Source organism: Sitophilus oryzae, unplaced genomic scaffold (assembly GCF_002938485.1).
Source record: "Sitophilus oryzae breed Bouriz unplaced genomic scaffold, Soryzae_2.0 scaffold_111_pilon_pilon, whole genome shotgun sequence".
NCBI classification, from domain to species: domain Eukaryota; kingdom Metazoa; phylum Arthropoda; class Insecta; order Coleoptera; family Curculionidae; genus Sitophilus; species Sitophilus oryzae.
In genome coordinates, this window is record NW_022145749.1 from 7595982 (window position 1) to 7617980 (window position 21999).

The window sequence follows — 21999 nt, forward strand, 5'->3', positions numbered from 1 at the left end:
CGTTTAAAAAAAATAGTATGTTCTATTTGGAGTAAAAATGTACTTTTTATGCCTCACTGTAACGCCGGAATAGCTTTACGATAGTCCTTCAAAGGTACAGCATCGTCGAAGAAAGTATAATTTTTACTCCTAATAAAACAATACACTATTGTTCGGAAATAGTCTTAAGTCGAGAATGAAATTAGTATGTATTATCTAATATCAAAGTGTAAAGTACTTACTGCAGATCAAAATGTCGGTAGGAATTTGGAAACATACAACCGTTTAAAAAAAATATATATAACAACATATTTTCTGACAACGATTGTAGATTCTCGGGAATGAAAATATAGTCCCTCTATAAGTAGAACCTAGTTCTGCATTAGACTTTGCGAATGATATGTATTCGAATAGCGAATTTTTGTAACTTATACATAATTTTTAAAATCCCTGCATTTAGCGGTCTAATGAATTAACAAGAAATTAGTTCAAAAATCGGTCCAACAATTAAATTGATGAATAGTTTTTTATATAGTTTTATAACGTTTACAATTATTTTTCGATTTATTATCTGTTATATCTGTTATAGAAATATTTTTTATAGTTTTCTAGGACACATTTTTATAACTTTTACAGTTATTTTTTGATGTATTAAAAAGTTTCAATAAAATATTCTTTTTTGATTTAAATCACATGATTAAAATTAAAAAAATCACTTGATTTAAATCACGATTTAAATCATGCCAACCCTGCTTTTTTGTATATTCTTTTCATTGGAGAACTTAATTGGGAATTATTAAATAAATAGAGCAGATTTTTTATCGTAGATTTAATTAATAAGGAAAATTAATATCAACTTTTATTTTAAGCAATTTTAGTTCAAGAATAAGCTAGCATCAAACAAAACTAAAAAACTAATAGGAGGAACAATATAGAAAAAACTAATAGAAGAAAACACATTTTTTTCCATCATAATCATTTCTTTTAATTTCCACAATTTTTACATCTAACAAAAGTTTCTATCAACCAATATTACAAAATTAAATAACTTTCTCAAAAGAAAAATATATACATGACTAGCAAAAATATACAAATTTATATATCTTACAAAAATTATTCTTAATAAAAAATCAGTCTAAAAGATTCTCTATTATTCCTAGTAATATTTATTTATACAAAAAGAAATTCAAGACAAGGTTATAGAAATTTAAAAACTTAGAGAAGGTATATTATATTATGTGTTCAAATATAAATCAACCTGTACAAATACTGAGGTAGAATCTAAAATTAGTTCTTATAAAAATAATCAACAAAAAAAATATTTTTAAACATTTCTGGCCTATCAAGAGACAAGTGTAAGTAACTAAGAGTGAACAATCTATAAAATTACAGCATCATATTCATAATAATCAAACCAAATGATTGAAAACGGAACAGCATCTTGCAATTATTATATTTAAATTAAACTGGCCTAAATATAGGTATGAAAATGGTAATATTCAAGCCATATAAGTACTACTTCTATAGGCTAGTAAAGATTTTAAGCACCTACAAAGAGAGTGCAACCACAACAACATGCAGAATGCTGTGAACAAGGATAAAAAAGGATATCAATTGTTAGACCGCGTGTGGTGCATCGGAACATAAAACAGGAAATCTCAGGTAAACGAAATTTTTATTTTGAAAAGATAAATTGTTTTATGTATTATTACTCACTAGCCTTATGGAGAGTTTTACTTATATGATTCAAACATATGGTTACCAAAAACAAATTGAGGTCAATATTTAAGGTAAGACATTATATCCAAGGAACTTCACGTAACCCTTAAACTCATTACGCACTTAAACGATACAAATATTCCTAAAATAAATAGCTTTTTAACAAAATCGGGGATGTCTAACTTCTGGAATACATAGCAGCGCACAGTCGTAGCTGGAAATCTTTGTAGAGGAGTTTTCCCCCTAGCGGTACCCTGGACAGGAACATTCCGGGGGACATGAGGCACAGAGCTTTCCCGTTCATGAGAAACCTGGAAGGATGGACATCGGGAAGACCGTGGACTTGGGTGGTGTATCTCAGCCATTGCATGACGTGTTCTCTGGACCACTGACGAGGATCTGGAAAAGAAAAATCAGAAAATAGGTAAATAGATTTTTCCAGAGAATATTTAAAATTGATGTTGAATTAACGTTTATGTTGACGCGATATATGGACGAATAATTCATAGTTTGCATCAAGCTAGCCAGTTTTTAACAACAAAATTTAACTTTTCGTAAGAAAGTGATGTCATGTTTAAAACATTTAACTAAATATAATAGATAAATATTTGACTGGCAAATGGGATTCCATCAGTTATTTTTATTTCTATCACGAGGGTCGGTTGTTATTGTTAAAAAGTACATTTGTTTTCATATAGATGTCTAGAAATTGGTATGTTTATATGAGAATTTAAAAAAAAACACAAATTTTTCAAATATAGATTTTCGAAATTCAGCCAGAAAACCTATTTTACAGCCATATATTATTTTAAATGTCAAGTATGACAGATACCCGAAAGCTAAGAAGTTTTTCTGATGTCAGTTTTAATCTGAATATAAAGCAAAAACTATCGCCGAAGTCAATATCAAGTGAAAAAAAGTTTATATATTATAAAATAAAAAAGGTCCATATGATGCGGACCTTATCTGTAAAACAGCCTCTACACTGTCTCTGTATGTTTTGCGAAATATTTCTGGTAATATTTCGTGAACATTTCGCAAAACATTTCTGGAAATACTTTCAGAAGTAAAATAAACTCAAATAAAGCCCGTGATATAAAAATTAGTTCCCAGGGACCCGATTCTGTAAACATATTTCCTGTCTAGTGACTCATCAATCGTATACAAATAGCGTAGGCTAGACAAGGAAATTTCTTGCTACGGAGCTTACAGAATCCCACTGCAGGTTTCCTGAAATTGATGGACACGCGCCGTGATTGGTTGTTTGTTTTGTTAATCAAATTGTTGTAATAATATTGTTAATATGGGTTAATAATAAAAAACAAACAAACAATCACGGCGCGTCTCGATCAATTTCAGGAAACGTTGGAACTAATTTTTATAACACGGGCTTATATTTATCGTACTGTTTTGTGAAATAGTCAACAAATCAAGGTCAAACGTTGTGTGGCTTCAGAAAAATAAGCAAACATGGATTATGAATAAATATCATTAATTTGTAATGGACTGAAATGTAATACCACTATATTAAATTGATATGAAAAATCAAAAACAGTCAATTTAGAAAACAGTTACCGATGGTAGATTAAATTAGCTATTCCTCTAAGGTTACACAAGAATATTTAGTTTTAATCATTGTCTAACATTATTAATTACAAAATTAAAAAAAAATCAGTTAACTCTCCTCCTTTTTGCTGCCAGTGCTAATCTGGACGGGGCCTATTTTGTTTACGCGGAATCCGAACCGCGGTCCTCGGTCATATCATGGTCAATAGCCTACCGACTTGGCAAGTGTCTAAATCGACTCTTACTCACGAGATATCCGATCTCATCCGGCCTCGAACCGGCGTGAATGAGCAGTGTGTGTCAATAGATTTTACACTTTGCCTTTTTTGGACAACAGCACGATACAGAGTTTCGAACCGGTCACCCGTCCATCCACTAGTATCGCCTTACGTCGCTTAACTTCGGTGTTCTAATGGGAACCGGTGTTTCGACGTAGCTGGGCCGTTGCCAATTACAAAATTACAAAGAAAATATAATTTCAAAACTTAAAATCGTAAACCCGCTGAGCAATACGCAGTGACTAACTGTTCTGGCGGACCGCCTTTTATAGGTTATAATCCATCATTATAATAAAATTAATAATAAACATATTGTGTAATTATATTCCTGCAGATTGCGTGAAAAGTTTTGTTCTTAAATATCTACTCTACATATTATAAACGCGTGTTCAAATATTAATTTTGTGGAATATATATCCACATAAAACGAGAAAAGAGATGTAATTAATGAAATATCATCGTATCAACAGCTATTTTAGAAACGTCTAGGTTTACTTATTTCACTGAGATTTATAAAAAAAATCCTTTGACTCGGGTACAGATACCGCCACGTTTTGGAAATAGCTCAAAACAAAACAAAACTGAACGAAGCAACACGAAACGCGTAGTTTTCAGGCGCTTTTAAGAATCGAAAGTAGGTCGAGGCAAACCGAAGTGGGTCAAGACAACTGGAAATAAATCGAAGAAAACTCAGGAATGGAGTAATAAACTTCCCAAAACTGGAAATAATCGAGAAAATGTGACAAAGTTGGTTAGGTTAGGTTCGGTAAGGCAAAATGCGACCTTGACCTGTTTCGAAGAGTTATCCGCATAGTTTAAAGGCTGTTTAACACTTTATGTATTTACAAGATATATTCGATACTCAACCTACCTTTAGGCAGTGTATCTTCCTCTTCACTATCTGAATGATTGACGTTGTAATTGTTGAATCTTTCCCATTCGGACGGTAAGCCATATCTGATTGGTCCTTCAGCTGCCTGTAACGCCATCTTTATCTTCCTGTTATAATAGCCTATCTTGAGATGGATCGGTAGTTTAGAACGTATGTCGCTCTATTTGCGCAATCTGAAAACAAAAGATAATAATTAATTAAATGAAGTGACTCTTAGGCATACCTGTAGGTAAAAATTAAAATAATAGTAGGTATATTGTTTTATTAAGAGTAAAAATGACACTTTTTGTGGCGAGTCTGTGCGTTTGACATTACTGGCGAAAGCTCAAAAAGTAATTTTTACTCCGAATAGAATAGTATTTAACAATCTCAAACGGTTCAAATTATGTAAAAATATTTAAAGTAATACCAACGGTAATATCTTGTAAGTAATTATACCGGGTGCGTCTCAAAAGTGGCTCACCCCTATAACTTTTTTATTTTTTCAGATAAAAAAATTAAATTTGGTATGTTAGTTTATGACATATGTAAATTATGATTGATTGGGGTATTGAATTGTTTTCGGTCACTTACTGTTTCACCGGAAATGACTACAACTTTTGATTCTTAAATGGCACTTTCGGTATTTTTTTACCTTATTCGATAGAAAATGATACTCTGAATCGAAAGACATATCATATGTCAACTTTTGACATATTCGCCCAAAGTGAAGTTGTATTTTAAATTTCAATCTAGAGTGCCAGGGCTGTGTGAAAAACACGAATTTTTAATCAAGGAGCCTTGGAAAAAAGATTTGATCGTCTAATGTTTTTAGTGTCTTGTCCTAGCCGGTTAAAAGATGTCCAAATCGTATTTTTAATCATATCTCATTTTTTTCAAATGGAACGAGGGTTGCTCATTAGCATATTTGAAAAAACCATTTTTTACGAATAATTTGATACCACACACATATTTCGAGTGAAATTGTCGTTATGCACCGCATGTTACAATTTGAAATAAACCATATGCAAAAATGTCAAAAGTTGACATATGATATGTCATTCTATTCAGAGTGTCATTATCTATCGAATAAAGTAAAAAAATACCGAGGGTGCTATTTAAAAATCAGAAGTTGTAGTCATTTCCGGTGAAAACGGAAGTGGCCAAAAACAATTGAATATGTCAATCAATCCTAATTTATGTCATATACTAACATACCAAGTTTCGTTGTTTTATCTGAAATAATAAAAAAGTTATAGAGGTGAGCCACTTTTGAGACGCACCCGGTATATAGAAAAACTATGATTACGGAGGCTCGTTGAATTTGACACTTAATATCAGTTTAATCATATATTTTCGTACTTTTATGCTTAGGCGTAAAAGTGGTTTACTTTTATGCCTAGGCGTGGTTTTTTTTATTTTGTAGTTTTTATATAATGGTTTTTTTATATTGTCAATCACGTTGCAAAAATTAATACTTCTATGACGTTTGAAAAAAAATTACTTTATCTCACTAGTATGATTGTGGATAAGTATTATTATTATTGAACTAATAAAATAAAGAACAATTTTATAAACCTTATAAAGGAAATAAACGATGAAAATGAAAACAGCCTGTAATAATAGACATTAATCTCTAACCACTCGAGTGAAAAAAACGCCCCATACAGAGTATTTCCTTCGTTTCGCTCCTAATCAATGGAGCGCTTTTTTCGCATCCTAACCGTCAGTCGGATATCTATTTAGACAGAAAACATGTGCGTCTCGGTCGGAAACACTATGAAAGGATACACCCCCAAAGAACGCCGTCTGACGATAACGGTTCCGTCTAAACCGTTTTTAGCACACACTAAACCTATTTCGATTCACTTCTGGGTTAGATAGAGGTTGGTCTATAACAGGACCGACATATGTCGGGATGTTACAAGGGCCAAAAGAGCCGAGCAAGGTTAAAAAAGTTTGTCATTTACTGGGTTAGAAGAAATTCTAGATTATGTCCAATGTACGAAAAGTAGTAAGTAGTACTAAAGTACAGAGTGCAAAAAAAATCCTATGGCTACTTATGCAAAAATAATCTGGGGACACAACAGTGCCCCAGCCAAGTCTGGCACAATCATACTATCCTTTTCTCGAAGGTATTAGCGGCACTTATGACCACCCTGTAACTTCGTTGTGGATAAAGCAAGAATATTAATTTTTACTAAAAATGTGGATACATAGCTGGCTAGGTTACCAAAATATCTAGTAATTATACGTCATAGTTTATCAATTATCGGTTGTCAAATTTCTTAAATTTTGACATTGCCTCACTGAGAGATCATCAAAATTCTAAGGTACTTCTAGATGTGTCACAAACTTTAAATTTTGAATTTTAGGTAGCTTAAAACTTGTAACGGAAAGGGAAAAAAAATGGCGCCGGGAGGCACGTATAGCCGCCCATACTAAAATATGTTAATAAAAAGTTGGTAGGCAGTTCTTTTAGTTTCAAAGTAAAGGAATTTTTCCAATTTTTTTTATCTCAAAAACTGCGACTTTGACTGATTTTGATGTTATTACAAATTTTGTTGCAAATATTATTCCTAATCTTAAATTGAAAACCACGTTTCGCTAGCTACTGCGTAATTTTGGAGTCACAATTTTTTTAAAATTTTAACCCCCTCCCATACCTCCTTCACAACCCCCCACCCCCACCAAAAACTAATGACCAGATTCTCGGGTGCCACAGTATTTTTGTGCCAAATTTGGTTAAAATCGGTTTAGCGGTTTTTGAGTTATTGTGTTACAGACAGACGGACAGACAGACACCATGAAAATATTTTGTATTTAAGCAACAACTCCTATAAATTTAGGTCATTTATAACCCAAATAACTCATTTAGAGTGAAATTAAAAAAAAAACTTTTTTTGCCGATCTTAATAGCCTACCATACCTGTTGGTATGGTCGATTAATAAAAAATCTCGAAATATCCTTATGGATTAAAAGTTAACGGTCTAGCCGTTACCGGTAACTGACTTTCCAGTCGACGAAAAGGTAGAAAACTAGAATTAATTGATATGATATTGTCTGATTTTATTTGTATAGGCTTGGTGTATTTCAGTTGATTTTAACAAATTCCGACCGCAGAAATCAGATATTATCAATATATAGTTCACGCAGCCGTCATTTCGATCGCATTAAAATAATATTGAAATCGAGGTCTTGTCACAATATTTAAGTATTTTAGTTTTTTGCTAATGTATATTATTAGATCACACACTGAGATTTCAAATTCACAATAAAAAAGTTAAAAATAATATCTTTAAATTGCTGACCTGGATATTATTTATTTGAATCTTCCAATTGGCTCGATTTTCCTTATTCAATGTTAATTAGCGCTGATCAATATTGTTGCGATGAATATAATCAGATTAAATAATTTAAAAAAACGGAGTCGGACTTTAAATAATAATTAAATAGTTTTGTTGTTGTTAAAGTACCCAAAACAAAAAAAGTATATAGTGTAATATATCTTGTACCGAGTTCTTTCAAAACCTGAAATAAAAAATGCAGGTCTGTATTTAAAAAAATTAAGTTGGCCCCGTTATCTCACAAATTATCAGCTAATTTGAAAATCTAAGAATACTATCAGATAGTCCTAATAAAGTGACCAAGAGAATGTGCAATTAGTTTTTTGACTTTCTAAATAGTAACGACAGGGAAAAATAAAATTGATTTTCCAAAAAATTCATTTTTTCCAAAAAACTCCGCAATTCTTGAAATTTTTAAAACTTTTTTGATGGCATCTTGGCGAACATCCCAAGGCGCAACTTTGCCTCAATTTAACCATGTTCGTATCTATTACGGTTACCGAGATACCAATGCTCGTACCTCGAATTTGTAGCACCCTGTATACTGATAATTTCTGATTTTTGCCGTTGAAGCGCTGCGGTGGGAATTTGTTGAAATCAACTGAAATGCACCAAGCCTATAAGGAAGGTCTGAAACAAAAGTCCCTGGAAAACTAGAATTAATCGATTTGATATTATCTAAATTTATACAATACTTCTTTAATTTCGACTTTTTGTGTTTCGGTTAAAAATATGCGCTCATTTTGATTGATTTTACCTTAGACTAAAGATTTTACCCATTTTTGAGTGCTAATGCTAATCTAATCGAATTCATACAAAACCGATGCCTGTGTCCTTTATCTGACAGACAAATGACGTAAACATGACGCCCACACCGCCTCACCTTCCGAAGCGGCGGTAATGCCGGAAACGAATTAATATACGATAAGAATAATACAGGAACGGAAACCGATATCAATGGGAGGTATTAATACCGACGCTGTTGTTGATAAACAACGCGCGCTATTCATGCCGCTGCAGGATGCGGTCTAGTCTTACTAAAACATCGACATGATTAGGTTATTTTTTTTTTCAAAAAATGTCTTTAATCCGGCTTATTGGAATATCAATAACAGAAAACAGAAAATTAAATTCTAAAAATAACCTAGTATACAGGGTGCTTCAAATTCGAGCATTGGGATCTCGGTATAACTGTAATAGATACGAACATGGTTAAATTGGGGCATAGTTGCGCTTTGGGATGTTCACCAAGATGCCATCAAAAAAGTTTTAAAAATTTCAAGGATTGCTGAGTTTTTTGGTAAAAATGGATTTTTTTGAAAATCAATGTTATTTTTCCTGTCGTTGCTTTTTAGGAAATCAAAAAACTAATTACACATTCTCATAGCCCTTTTATGAGGACCATCTGACAATGTTTTTAGATTCTCAAATTAGATGATAATTTGTGAGATACAGAGGAGAACTTAATTTTTTTAAATACGGACCTGCATTTTTTATTTCAGGTTTTGAAAGAACTCGATCTCCTGAGTACAATGATATGCCACACTTAATATTTTTTTTTTTGTTTCGGACATTTGAACTATTTGAACACAGTTTACTTAAACTAATTTCAAGTCCGGCTCTTTTTTTTAAATATTTAATCTATACATTATTCATCGTTACAACATTGATAAGCTTTCAAACTTAACAATGACATGGGTAAAACATTGAATATGGAAAATCAAATGCAATAAAATTATAAAAAATAATATACAAATGAATACATTACTTCACGTCATTTGTGAAATCAAAAGTGAAATCAATATATCTCAACATTTACAATAAAGAGTATAAAATGCATTCGGAAGTATAAGAAGAAAGTTCAAAGAGCTATAAATAAAATTGAACGAAAAATAAATTTGTGAAATAGGGAGGGTGGTAACCCTTTCGAACATGTAGAGCATTAGAAACTAGTTTGTAGAAGTTGGTTTATTTATAATAACTACGATTAATATTACGCATATTATTAGATCGCACATTGAGATTTCAAATTCACAATAAGCAAAGTTAAAAATAATATCTTTAAATTGCTCACCTGGATATAATTTATTTCAATCTTCCAATTGGCTCCATTTTCCTTATTCAATGTTAATTAGCGCTAATCAATATTGTGGGATGAATATAATCGTATGAAATAATTTAAAAAACCGGAATCGGACTTGAAATTATTTTAAATAATAATTAAGTAGCTTTGTTGTTAAGATACCTACCCAAAACAAAAAAAAGTATAAAATGTGGCATACCATTGTACTCAGGAGACCGAGTTCTTTCAAAACCGGAAATAAAAAAATGCAGGTCCGTATTAAAAAAAAATTAGTTGGCCTCTGTATCTCACAAATTATCAGCTAATTTGAAAATCTGAAAATACTAGCAGATAGCCCTAATAAAGTGGCTATGAGAATGTGCAATTAGTTTCTTAAAAGTAACGACAGGAAAAAATAAAATTGATTTTCAAAAAAAACGCTTTTTCCAAAAAACTTGAAATTTTTAAAACTTTTTAATGGCATCTGCATCTTGGAGAACATCCCAAAGCGTAACTTTGCCCTAATTTAACCATATTCGTATCTATTACGGTTACCGAGATACCAATGCTCGTACCTCGAATTTGTAGCACTCTGTATACATAATAATATTATACTGGTTTTTAATCTTTATTTATGGAATCAACTGGAGGAAGTCGGAATCTGCTTGTGTGGCGCCTCACGATCGAATCTGATTTATTTTTTCAGGTCACTTTTAGTGGCAGTAAAAGAAATAAAAATGTTTTTAAATTTTTATTTCTTTATCGCGTTTACGACCGGATATACTTTGTTTTATTGGTGTTTAACTGTAAAAATTATATGCATTTTAGAAAGAATATTTTTAGATGTACAGATCAGTCAAAACAAAATTGGTATTTTTGAAGTGAAACTTCTTCACCCGCGCTAGGAGTAAAAATTCAAAGCCTTGACACATGAACTTACCAACTAGTGGTAACGATCGAAAACGTTGTAAAGACAGCCTAAAAGCTTAAGAAAAACGTAGTGACGCAACGTCTATTTGTGAGCAGTCCACGTGTTTTTCAAAAATATTGATATTTTAATACAAATTTTGTGAAAGTGAATCAAATTACTCCGTTAAAAAACTCTGCGATGCCTTGTACTTATAATTTAATACTAAGGGTCGGCATTTCTGGTCTTGAGTGCCGATTTTCATGTGTACGAAGAGTACGGTCAACACGCTTAGTAAAATAAGATGTACCTACTGAATAAAGACTGAATGCAATTATTTTTATAAGCGCATGGAATCTAGCGTCAAATTAAGTGATTATGTAATAAATACTTCGTAGTTTTGCTCTCTCCGACTTACTAGATTGCCATAGCGATTCACTCCTATACATGTAAATGCCGACCCAAGATTTCGCTTGCCAGCAGGGTATAAGTTTAATAATAATTTGTAATAATGGTTTGAAAGCAGGGTGGTACTGAATAAGACGCGAACTGATACTGAAACTAATAAAAGATGTTTCAAAATAAATACGAGAAACTTAAAAAGATGATTTCTTGTTAAAAATATAGAGTACTTTATTATACTCCCGTTATAAACGTATAGTTCTTATTGAACGCTATTCTTATTAATAGTCAATTAAATAAGCGGTAACTTGACAAAATCCCGAAATCACTCAACAAAAGGCATTTCTCCAGAAAACAGGATATCCCGTAGCGAAAAAAAATTCGTAAATAGGTCCTATACATCCCGCTGGGGTTGATCGCATTCTATGGCACAGGAAGGGGTGTTCCTAACCGACGATTTTGTCGTTTCCGTTTTCTGGTACTACCAGAGCAGCCCGTTACGACTCTTCAGGGAGAGAAACGTGTCAAAAATATGTTTTTGAGAGGCCGACAAAATTTCGGCAAAACGGTCGATAACGAGGGAGGAAGTCGTAATTTGGCGGTCGTGTGGCGCCCAGACGTTTGGATTGATTTATTTTTTATTTTACTTCTTTACTTATTCTATTAATTTTTTACCTGAATTTTACCTTGATTATACCCAACCTAAGACCACAACCTTAAAAATCTATTGTGTCCCTCTTTCTTGAGTTATAACACATTATACATCACTAAAAGCCAGTATCTGAAACGGTTTTACAGAGTCTAGTGCCTCCAATATCAGTCATACCAAAGTTTATAGCACCAATGGTTATCGTCTGGGTGCACTCAGTGATGAAGAGTTCTGATGTTTCCCCATTTTCCCCACAGAATCTGCAATCGTCATCTTAGCTTCAACCTACTGAGATGTTCGTTGAAGAGACTTGTTGTTGAAGTTGAAGAGTATCCGAAAATCGTCCTTACTTAAATCAAGAAAAATCTTTTATTTTTCTCGGTCGCAAGTTCTGAGAAATTTCTTCGATTGTCTTAGACCGTTGGAGGATTCTCATTTCATGTTACGGACGGAGACTTCCAACTTCTTGAGTTCTACTTTAAGTTGGTTTCCACTTGCATGAGAATCAGAATGGTTCTGGTCCAGTTACTGGAGTGTTCGTTCATTTTTCAATCGATCATTTTCTTTTTTATTGCCTTATATCCCTTGGCCCCTTGGTGGGCTGGTACCTGGAGTAGGAGGACTTTATTATCTTTACCTAATTTGTTCTGTTTCTTTAGACATTCTTTAACCAACTTCGAATTGATGGCTACTGAGTTGATCACTATTAATCGGCAGGTCTTAAATAATATGCGGTTCGCGGACGATACCATCCTTGTAGCAGACAACGTGGAGGGTCTGCAAACACTTCTACAAAGACTAAACAACACGTGTAGAGTCTATGGCCTGAAAATGAACCCTAAGAAAACTAAATTTATGATCATCACTAAGAGAGAAGATGTCCAAGCCAATGTTCTAATAGATGATACACCTATGGAGAGAGTACAAAAATATAAATATCTAGGCAGTTGGTTGACCGAAAACTTGGATCAATCAGCAGAAATAAAAGCTCGAATAGAAATAGCCAGAGCAGCCTTTTTAAAACTCAAAAAATGTCTCTGCAGTGGAGACATCAACTTAAAGCTTAGATTAAGAATGCTAAGGGGTTACATATTTGCAACTCTACTCTATGGTTCAGAGGCTTGGACACTTAAAAAGGCCGAAATGGAGAAGCTTGAGGCATTCGAAAGATGGTGTTATCGGCGTATGCTGAGGATTGCATGGACTGACAAGGTTACAAATGTAGAACAGCGACGCAGAATTCAGAAGGACAAAGAGGTGATTAACACCCTTAAAAAGAGAAAGCTTGAGTACTTTGGACACATAATGAGAGGACCTAAATATGCCCTGCTGCAGAACTTAACAGAAGGAAAGATAAAGAAGAACATCATGGCTCAAGAATTTGAGAGAATGGTTTGGAATGACTTCAAACCAGTTATTCAGAGCAGCTGTTAACAAAGTTAGAATTGCCATGATGATTTCCAACCTCCATTAGGAGATGGAACCCGAAGAAGAAGAAGAAGAGTTGATCACTTTTAATGCTGCTTGACTATCAGATAAGATTGTTATTTCTTGTTTCCCATTGTTCCCATTGATCTATCTAAGATAAGTAGCACGCATCTTTCAATAGCGTAGATTTCTGTCTCAAGGATGCTGTAGGTGCCTATTGGTACGGGGTTTTTAGTTTTCGACCCAAATACTCCTATCCCTGTTCTTCCTTTTGTTTTGGAAGCATCAGTATGCTACGTTATAATTGGTTAGTGATCATTCTGACCGAAACGTTGTGTAAGTAAAATAAATAAAGACAATGGAAATGCAAAGTCCTTTTAGCTTCAAAACTAAAATGCTGTGTGATAACTACTGAGGTATTCCGATTATTTTATGTTCAGATTATTGAGGTTGCACTTTAGTTAAAATACTATTTTTACTAAAGATTTTCTATATAGACAGTGACTCGAGTAATAGATAACAAAAATCTATTAAAAAGTGCAGCTGTTACAAGAATCTTGTAGCAAGACCAAGGCGAAGACTAATTCCAAGACCGAAGAATACAGGGTGAGTCTTAAATAAGTGCAAATATTTTTAGAGGTAATATTTTAGAGGTAGTATATTTCGATCCCAGAAACACGATTGTGAGGATTTTTTTCCGGAATTTTTTTTGGAAAATTTGATAATATGGTAACATAGGTAGTAGATTAAGTTTCCTAGAAAGAAAATCAAGAAAAGATGTAGTAGTTCTCAAAATTTTGCCAAAAAATCATTTTTTGGGAAATTTTCAAAGTAAAATGACTCGGTTATTTTGGATTTATTTCAAAAACGGTAAAGAGAAAATATGTTTCTCTTATCGAGATCCTGGAAATATTTGCACTTATTTAAGACTCACCCTGTATAATCCTCATATTTTTAGTTCACATAATAATAAAATTATATAACAAAATTAAAAAATTAAAATTAAGATGAATCTTGAGGCTATTTAGAGTACATAGTATAATTTCGCTAATAGGTTATTATAAAGGAAGAATACCATACACAAAAAAATAAACATCAAAAAGAGAATAAATACGGCCTTGAGTGTTTTGACGAGCTTCAACAATTAAAATTGTTGTTTCTTCTGAACAGGATACATAAAATCCGGACCACTCAAACCTTTTTATAAACGTCTCTCCTATCTGTTTATGTAAATTATAATGTAAGTATCGCCCGCTAAGTAAATATTACAATAAACAAACGCTTCCGACCGACGGCTAAATGGAAAAATGACGAACTTTCTTTCACCAGCCGTCATCGGACCGCCTAAATGCAGGAAGTTGTAAAATTGCCCAGAAATAAGACCGCTTTGTTATTTGGAGTCCTGCGTACAGGCCAGACTTGAGCTCGTGTGACAGGTTTAATTTTAATATTACTTTTTGAAATTGAGATTTTTCATTTACATTCTTTATACAGGGTTATTCACCGCATTCGAGACGGAGTATTGTAGCCACACGAGATATAGTTGGAGAACTACTAAAGTCACAATTTCAAATTATTTTCAAAAGGTACAGGGTGTCCCAAAAAAAATTAAATATCAAAGTTAATTTTTTTAAATGGAATGCCCTGTATATTATTACATTTTTAGTTTCTACGATTAAAATAAAGGTAAATTTGATTAAGGTTTGCCGCACTTTAATCTTACAGTTTTTGAAATATTTACGTTTTTGTGAAAATACAGTACTTAACAATTTTAATGCTTCATTTCTCTAGGCGTATTTAAGTTTATTTAAGTTTTTAAAGCCAAATATATATTATACAGAAGTTTTCTACTTACTAAATTTTGTATTGCAATAATAAAAATTATACTACCTTATACAGAGTGTACTTGTGAAATACTGATGACACACATCACAAGTAGATGCGAAAGGTAGCCGACGCTCTATATAGAGTATCGCACTGTAAGAAGCAAGATACAGAGTGTCTAAAAGATTATTTTAAATGATTACTAGCTTTAAACGGCAATAACTTATTTAATTTAAATGGAACACTCGGTATATTTTATGAAAATGAGATGTAAACTTTAAAAATGTTAAATTTAACTAACACAATTAAGTATGTAATTAATGAATATTTGAGCGAAAATAATGGTGCCATATTTAATTATTGATATACCTACTCTTTCACAAAGATTTAAATAGTTTTCTTTTTGTAAACAAATAAGCTAACAATATTATCATTTTTAACACCTGTACATTTTGTGCATTTGTTGCTTTAAAAAAATATCTAAAATGTCAATATTCCATGGTTATATTTATAAATGAGGTCTAAATTATAAAAATATGCATTTTCTACAAAAACTTGATGAGATAGGTAAAAATGGTATAATACAATTTGATAGACAATTAAATTATGCATCTTATTCACGTAAAATATACAGGATGTTCCGTTTAAATTAAACAAGTTATTACCGTTTATAACTAGAAATTATGTGATATAAATTTTTAGACACTCTGTTATAAGGTAGTATAATTTTTATTATTGCAACACAAAATTTAGTAAATAGAAAAACTTCAGTACAATATTTGGTTTCAAAAACTTAAATACGCTTAGAGAAATGAAGCATTAAAATTGTTACCGCACTTTTACAAAATCGTAAATATTTCAAAAACGATGAGATTAAAGTGCTGTAAACCCTAATCAAATTTACCTTTATTTTAATCGTAGAAACTGAAAATGTAATGATATACAGGGTATTCCATGAAAAAAATACAACTTTGATATTTTTTATTTATTTAGGACACTAGGTACGTTTTGAAAATAATTGTAAATTGTAGCTTTAGTAGTCCTCGAACGATCCCATCACTCACAATTCCTAAAAATCTACTCATACCTTAAAATTTTGATGACTGGTGAGTGTATTTGTATTTGACTAAGAGTGGGTCCCAGGTGGGACCCTCCACTGCGGCCGCGAGGGCCTATTGTGGCTCAGTTTCTACAAGCTCTTTAATAAAAAAAGAGCATTAAAGTTCACTCTCAAGACCCAGCCTTTTAACATAGTCCGTTATGTCCGGGGATGATATGTCTTCTAGGTCTGATAGGTTTAGCGTGGGTTTGCCAAACACCTCAAACCTGGTCCTGCCCCCAGCGGGGCAGGTACACATAACATGCTTCGTTGTTTCGTCATCTTCCATACAGAGTCGGTATGCGGCGTCTTCCACCAATCCCATCCTCTGTAGATGTAATCTCAGCCGGCAGTGGCCCGTGTATACTACAGTAAGCGTACGAGCTCCGTTCCTACCAGCCTTTAGGAGTTCATCTGTTCTACGTTTGGATGGCCCTGCTAAGATTGTCTTGACATGTTCCATTCCGGGACTGTCATATACCAGTCCCGAAACGTCGCACCCCCAACTCATTCACAGAGCCTGTCTCTTGTAAGATTTTTTTGGTAGGCTAAGTGTCGGTTCTGGGCCCACGAATGGCGAGCCTGCACCAGTTTTGGCGAGGGATTCAGCACGTTCATTTCCCTCTAGGCCGACATGTCCCGGTATCCATATTAGGACACTTTGTTCCTATCTCCTAATATATTGAGTAGTTTCTTACAATGAAGAATCGTCATAGACGTGCTTTTCGTTGCCTCAAGTGCTTTCAACGCGGCTTGACCATCCGAAAATATGCTTATTGTTTTCCCGGTGTATTGCTGTTCTACCAGTAGTTGCACACAGGTTTCAATAGCATATAGCTCAGCTTGGAAAATTGTGGTGTGTTTTCCAAGACTGTGGTTGATCTCAGTCTTTGGACTGCTGCAGTGAATTCCTGCACAAGATCATCGTTTTTGGATCCGTCCGTGTACCAACACATTTCCGCATTTAATAAGCCGTTTCTCGACTTATCCCATTCGTCCCTATTCGGAAACAGGACGTTGTAGGTGCGCGTCAAGAGTTGGATTGGTGGTGTTAGATCCGAGACCATTCCCAGAATCTCATCCACTGGTGAGTGAGTCAATGTCGAAATTTAAGAATTTTAACTAGCGATAATTCATAAACCATAAGGGAATTAATAGATATTAATAATTAATTAATTATTAGATATATTGGCAATATAGCCAGTTATGGATACTAAAAATTAAGATTCTTGTTTTATCCATAATGAAATTAAAAGGTCTGTCAAAGTTTAAATATCTTTGAGGTCAGTGCAGTGAGACACTTCGAAAAAGCATTATACGGTTGTGCACGACTTGGTGGGTGCACTTCTGTGCCCCCAGATTTGTTGATTCGATAACTGCATTACTGCTCACTAATGAAATTAAGGTCCCTCAAAAAGAAGAAGACTCATAGTCATATCTGTTTTGCAGAAGTACAGTAAAAACGGACTAAGCTATAATAAAAACAGACTTAAATCCAAAAAATCAACATTTCTAGCATTAGAATAACAAGACTAATAATAAAATAAGTTAAAACTATTTTTCTAACTCTAAAACTGTCTTAAGAGATGACTTAAGCGTATCTAACATAATCACGCGTTTAATTGACCTATATAATTAATCGGACAATTAAGAATTCGTATACCGTGCCCGTATGACGCGCGAGAACAAATGGCATTAACATAACTGGCATGCCATGCGGCTTTCTAAAAAATACTTTAATTGACCTTTGTAACACCAAAACGGTTAAAGATAATGGCCCCTATGATTAAAAGTTTTACGTCAGTTTATAAAGTCGAGTTGAAGTTTTTTAGGCTTCGTTAATTTAAACTTAAGTTGAAATTTATTAATAATGTGTAAATATAAAATGATATGAAAATAAATAAAGTTATTCTACGTAATGTCGTTGACGCTCAATTTGAACAGTGCGCCAATAACTAAATCACATGCAAGGTGAATGGCTATCCTCATCAAAGACATCAATTAAATTGATTCACAATTTAACAGCTGTATGTATTTTTCAACAGATTCTGTGTGCCGTTTTGGGACATATTCTGTATAATATACCTACACTGGTCGGCATGAAAAATTGTCACCTTCAAATTTTCATGTACTTTAAAGCTCAATATATTTTGTTCTAGTGGGACGATCTTGGTTATTTTCTTATTTATTTTACTGTTTAGGCTCTTTTTAATTCCACAAAGTGTGAAACACCCTGTGGAATATTTTAGCATAGTAAGGAATTTAAAAACTACTTTATCGTCAAGGTGTATTTTTTCTCGATAGTTTGTGTTTTGGTTCATCTCGATAGCTTTATTTTGTAAGTTTCTTCCTCTAATATCTAAGTAAGCATTCAAAACAGATTCAGAACGTCAAAATTAGTAGTAGTAATTTTCAGTTAGTAGAAAAAGTTAACAAGCTTTTAGCTTTTTCCACTAATTATACCTATGTCATTTTGGCCTTTGATTATCATCCGTGAAGAGAAATTGTGGTTAGAAAAAAAAAGTTGATTGTTTTATAAGCTAATTATTAGGCTTTCTCTATAGAAACAAGTAGTTATCGCAAGCTGTTGCTATTTTTTAGACATTGTGAATGATCGTAAACTCAAGTATAGAATATAATTGAAGCCACTAAGTCACATACAGTGGGGTCAAAACTTTGAGAAAAGTGTTTTTGGCCATAGTAAATAATTTCGCCCTAAACCAATACGTTTCTTACCATAAATTATGAAAAATTAAAACATGTAGAGATGACAACAATCACCTGTATAATTGAATATGCCGAATTTAGCGCGCCTGACGAGCGTTGTACGAGTCTGGCAAGGCTTTCGAGATGTTCCACATGAGCCAGACTATATTTACAGCTGTAATTATAATATAAACTATCATCTGACAAATTTTTAGAACTGCGAAAGTAAGGGCAATGGTTTATTAATTTTTATCCCAATTTTTGACCTGCTAGACATATTACCCATTCCCACAGATTAGCCAGACTATTTTTTTCTTAACTGCACAACATCTCTCACTAACTATTTTTATCGCTGGAAAAAAAGTGCAATATAATTAACTGTACTTTATACCGCAATTTCTGTAAATTAGTGTTTTATTTTACTGTTATAACACCAAAGGTTCCAATTACTAACTGTAATTAATACAGTTCAAGTAAAACGGACCGTGTGTTTTTCTACATCTACACAAAGGATTTTACTTGATATGTTTTCACTGAACAGATAAGCCTGACAGGTAAAACTTTATGTGTAGACGGAGCTTTAAAAAAGCGTTTAACTAAATAAGAAATATAGAAAAATAAATACAGATGTAGACGGTAGCAAAGCCGGCCGCGAGCACACGTCGAAACGAAAACCAAACCATAATTTCTCTGAATTAATCTGAATTCAAGTATGGAATTCCGTTCTTCCATTAACGATTTCCTTCGACGGGACTCGTTTCCTTCCTCCGAACATGATGATTACCGTCTAATTACCGACGAGCCGTTTCCTTTTTTCGCCAAGCCGAATAGATTTTCATTATTTCACGGTGCCGCGGAAAAATATTTGCCAGTGCATGAAGGAAAAAATGAAGAGCCGGCCGACTTTGTATCTAAATTAATTAAATTTAAATAAAAATCCGGTCGCGGCGCGCTCTAAGAAGCAAAAGGAAAAGGAATCTTATGCATTATTAATAGTGGTGTGCACTAAAATTGCTCCTTTTGTCCATTGTATTATAATAAACCATTATATTTAGGATATCCTGTTTATAACGTTGTTAAAGAGCAAATTTGCTTTGATATGAACGTACTTTGTTTTAATTTAAAGAAGATATTAAGTAATAAATTAAGTATTCAGAAAAATAACTAAACGTAGAGGAGGTCTATTGACACAATGGTTTCCTTGTACGTTAGAGTTGGAGGTTGCAACCTTTGGTGTTACAACAGCAAAATAAAAACACTAATTGACCACAATACACTAACCTAACCTAACCTAAACACTTTTACTTTTGCACTGGACACGCATTTCGCTAACCATGTTTAAGAGTTTTTAATCATCTGAATGATGCTAACAGGGTTAACGAAACGCGAGTCCAGGTTAAAACTAACAGTGTTATGGTGTATTGTGGTGAATTAGTGTCTTTATTTTGCTGTCCTTGTACGTAACGGATAAAATTTATATATTTATGATTTCTACCGCATTTTTATTTAAAATCTATAAATGTAAAATCAGCATGTACAAATTCTATCTGGAAAGTATTTAAATTAATGATTCATGTTGACCCAAATCATAAACTCAAACTTAAAGATATAAACAAAACAAAGACTCCAAGGCCATAAAATATTAATAAACCACTGTGATGCTTATTTACAAGTGAATTTTGAAATTCAAATTCCATATCAAAAGTGAATTTTGAAACCCAAAAAATGACGTACCCATATGACTTTCCAATTCTGAGTTTTATGAACAAATTCAAAATGATATTATAAGTAGTATATAAACTAGAAGAGCAATTTAATAAGAGCTAATAAGCGTTTAATAGCACCTGTTTCAAAAGTCTCTAGTTAAAAATCGAATTGTAGTGGGCGACTAGCCATACTGGCAATTCTTTAAGTGGGCACTTAACCAAATGACAGGCTATTAAATATATAATTACGTCAAAGTATTCTCTTAATATTCTTTCATCAATTTGCATAAATTTACTTTTAATTTAATGATAACGATAACCTTTATTTAAGAATATAATTAGATATATTTTATTGAAGTTAATTAAAAGTCTGTAAATAGTAGATCATTAACTGAAATATGATATTTTTATCAACTGTATTAGTCCATCTTGGAAAATTATTGCTTGCCAAAATGATATTCAAATAATATAGGAAATGACTAATAAGAAGTAATTAAAAGGAAAGTATATTTACTTTCTCCTCTTTGCTGGTCAGGCAATATTTTATAAATCAAGGTTCCTTAATGTCTAGTCCTACAAAGTTTATCTTGAATTTTGTAGAACCTTCGATAGAATACCTCCCAAGGATGGCAAGGAGGTTTCAAAGGTTTAAAAACGGTAGTAATGTCTAAACCTGTGGGGTTCTTTGGAAAAGTTAGTTTCTTGAAAAAATCCTGAGTATTTTTCCCGCAATGAATATAGAATGTAGAATGTTTAGGAGGTGGGTTAATTACCGTGGCCTTACAGATCTATTGTGTGTTCCCCTTTCTTGAGTTATAACAAGTTATAACTCATCATACACTGTCAGGGCTTTGACAAAAGCCAGTATCAGAGACGGTTCCACAGAGGCCAGCTCTCCAGCTTCGACATCAGCCGTACCAAAGTTTATGACACGAACGATTGTCGTCTCGGCGCACTCAGTGATAAGGTGTTCTGGTGTTTCCTTATTTACCCCGCAGAATCTACTGAGGTGTTCGTTGAGGAGACAGTGTCCTGTTAAAAGACCCGTGACAATCCGAAGATTGTTCTTACATAAATCAAGGAAACTCTTTGATTTTTCTCGGTCGGAATTGTTTTCGAGTGTTTACTATCACTGCCAAATGATTAACTATGGAGAACTTCAGTAGTTAAACGAGTGCAAATAGATCATTTACATTAAAAAATATAAAGATCCATGAATAATTATTGTATATTGTAACATGTGGGTAAATTAAATAGTGAACATCACAGCTAGTTTCATAATAGGTTAAGAAATTGTAGATATCCTATTTTATCGCTCTCGAGTGATTAGTGTGGTTTGATTTTATTAATACTCTAATGAGAAATATTAAACTTTACCCAACACAGTGGGGACTAACGTACATTAACGGCAAATCTTCCCAAAGGAAGGAAGATATCAATTTTGCAATTCTATTG

General features: G+C 33.1%; 1 protein-coding gene across 1 annotated transcript in view; it reads right to left on the minus strand.

The window, feature by feature from the left end:
• Positions 1-967: 967 nt before the first annotated feature.
• The window catches only part of LOC115884900 (transcription factor ETV7), a 33058-nt gene continuing 12026 nt past the window's right edge, over positions 968-21999 (minus strand). The window contains exons 2-3 of the mRNA XM_030903623.1: positions 4414-4607; positions 968-2097 (exon numbers count right to left, since the gene is read on the minus strand). Of these exons, the coding sequence (XP_030759483.1) occupies positions 1877-2097; positions 4414-4531 (339 nt within the window). The 5' untranslated portion in view covers positions 4532-4607 and the 3' untranslated portion in view covers positions 968-1876. The remainder of the gene's footprint in view (positions 2098-4413; positions 4608-21999) is intronic.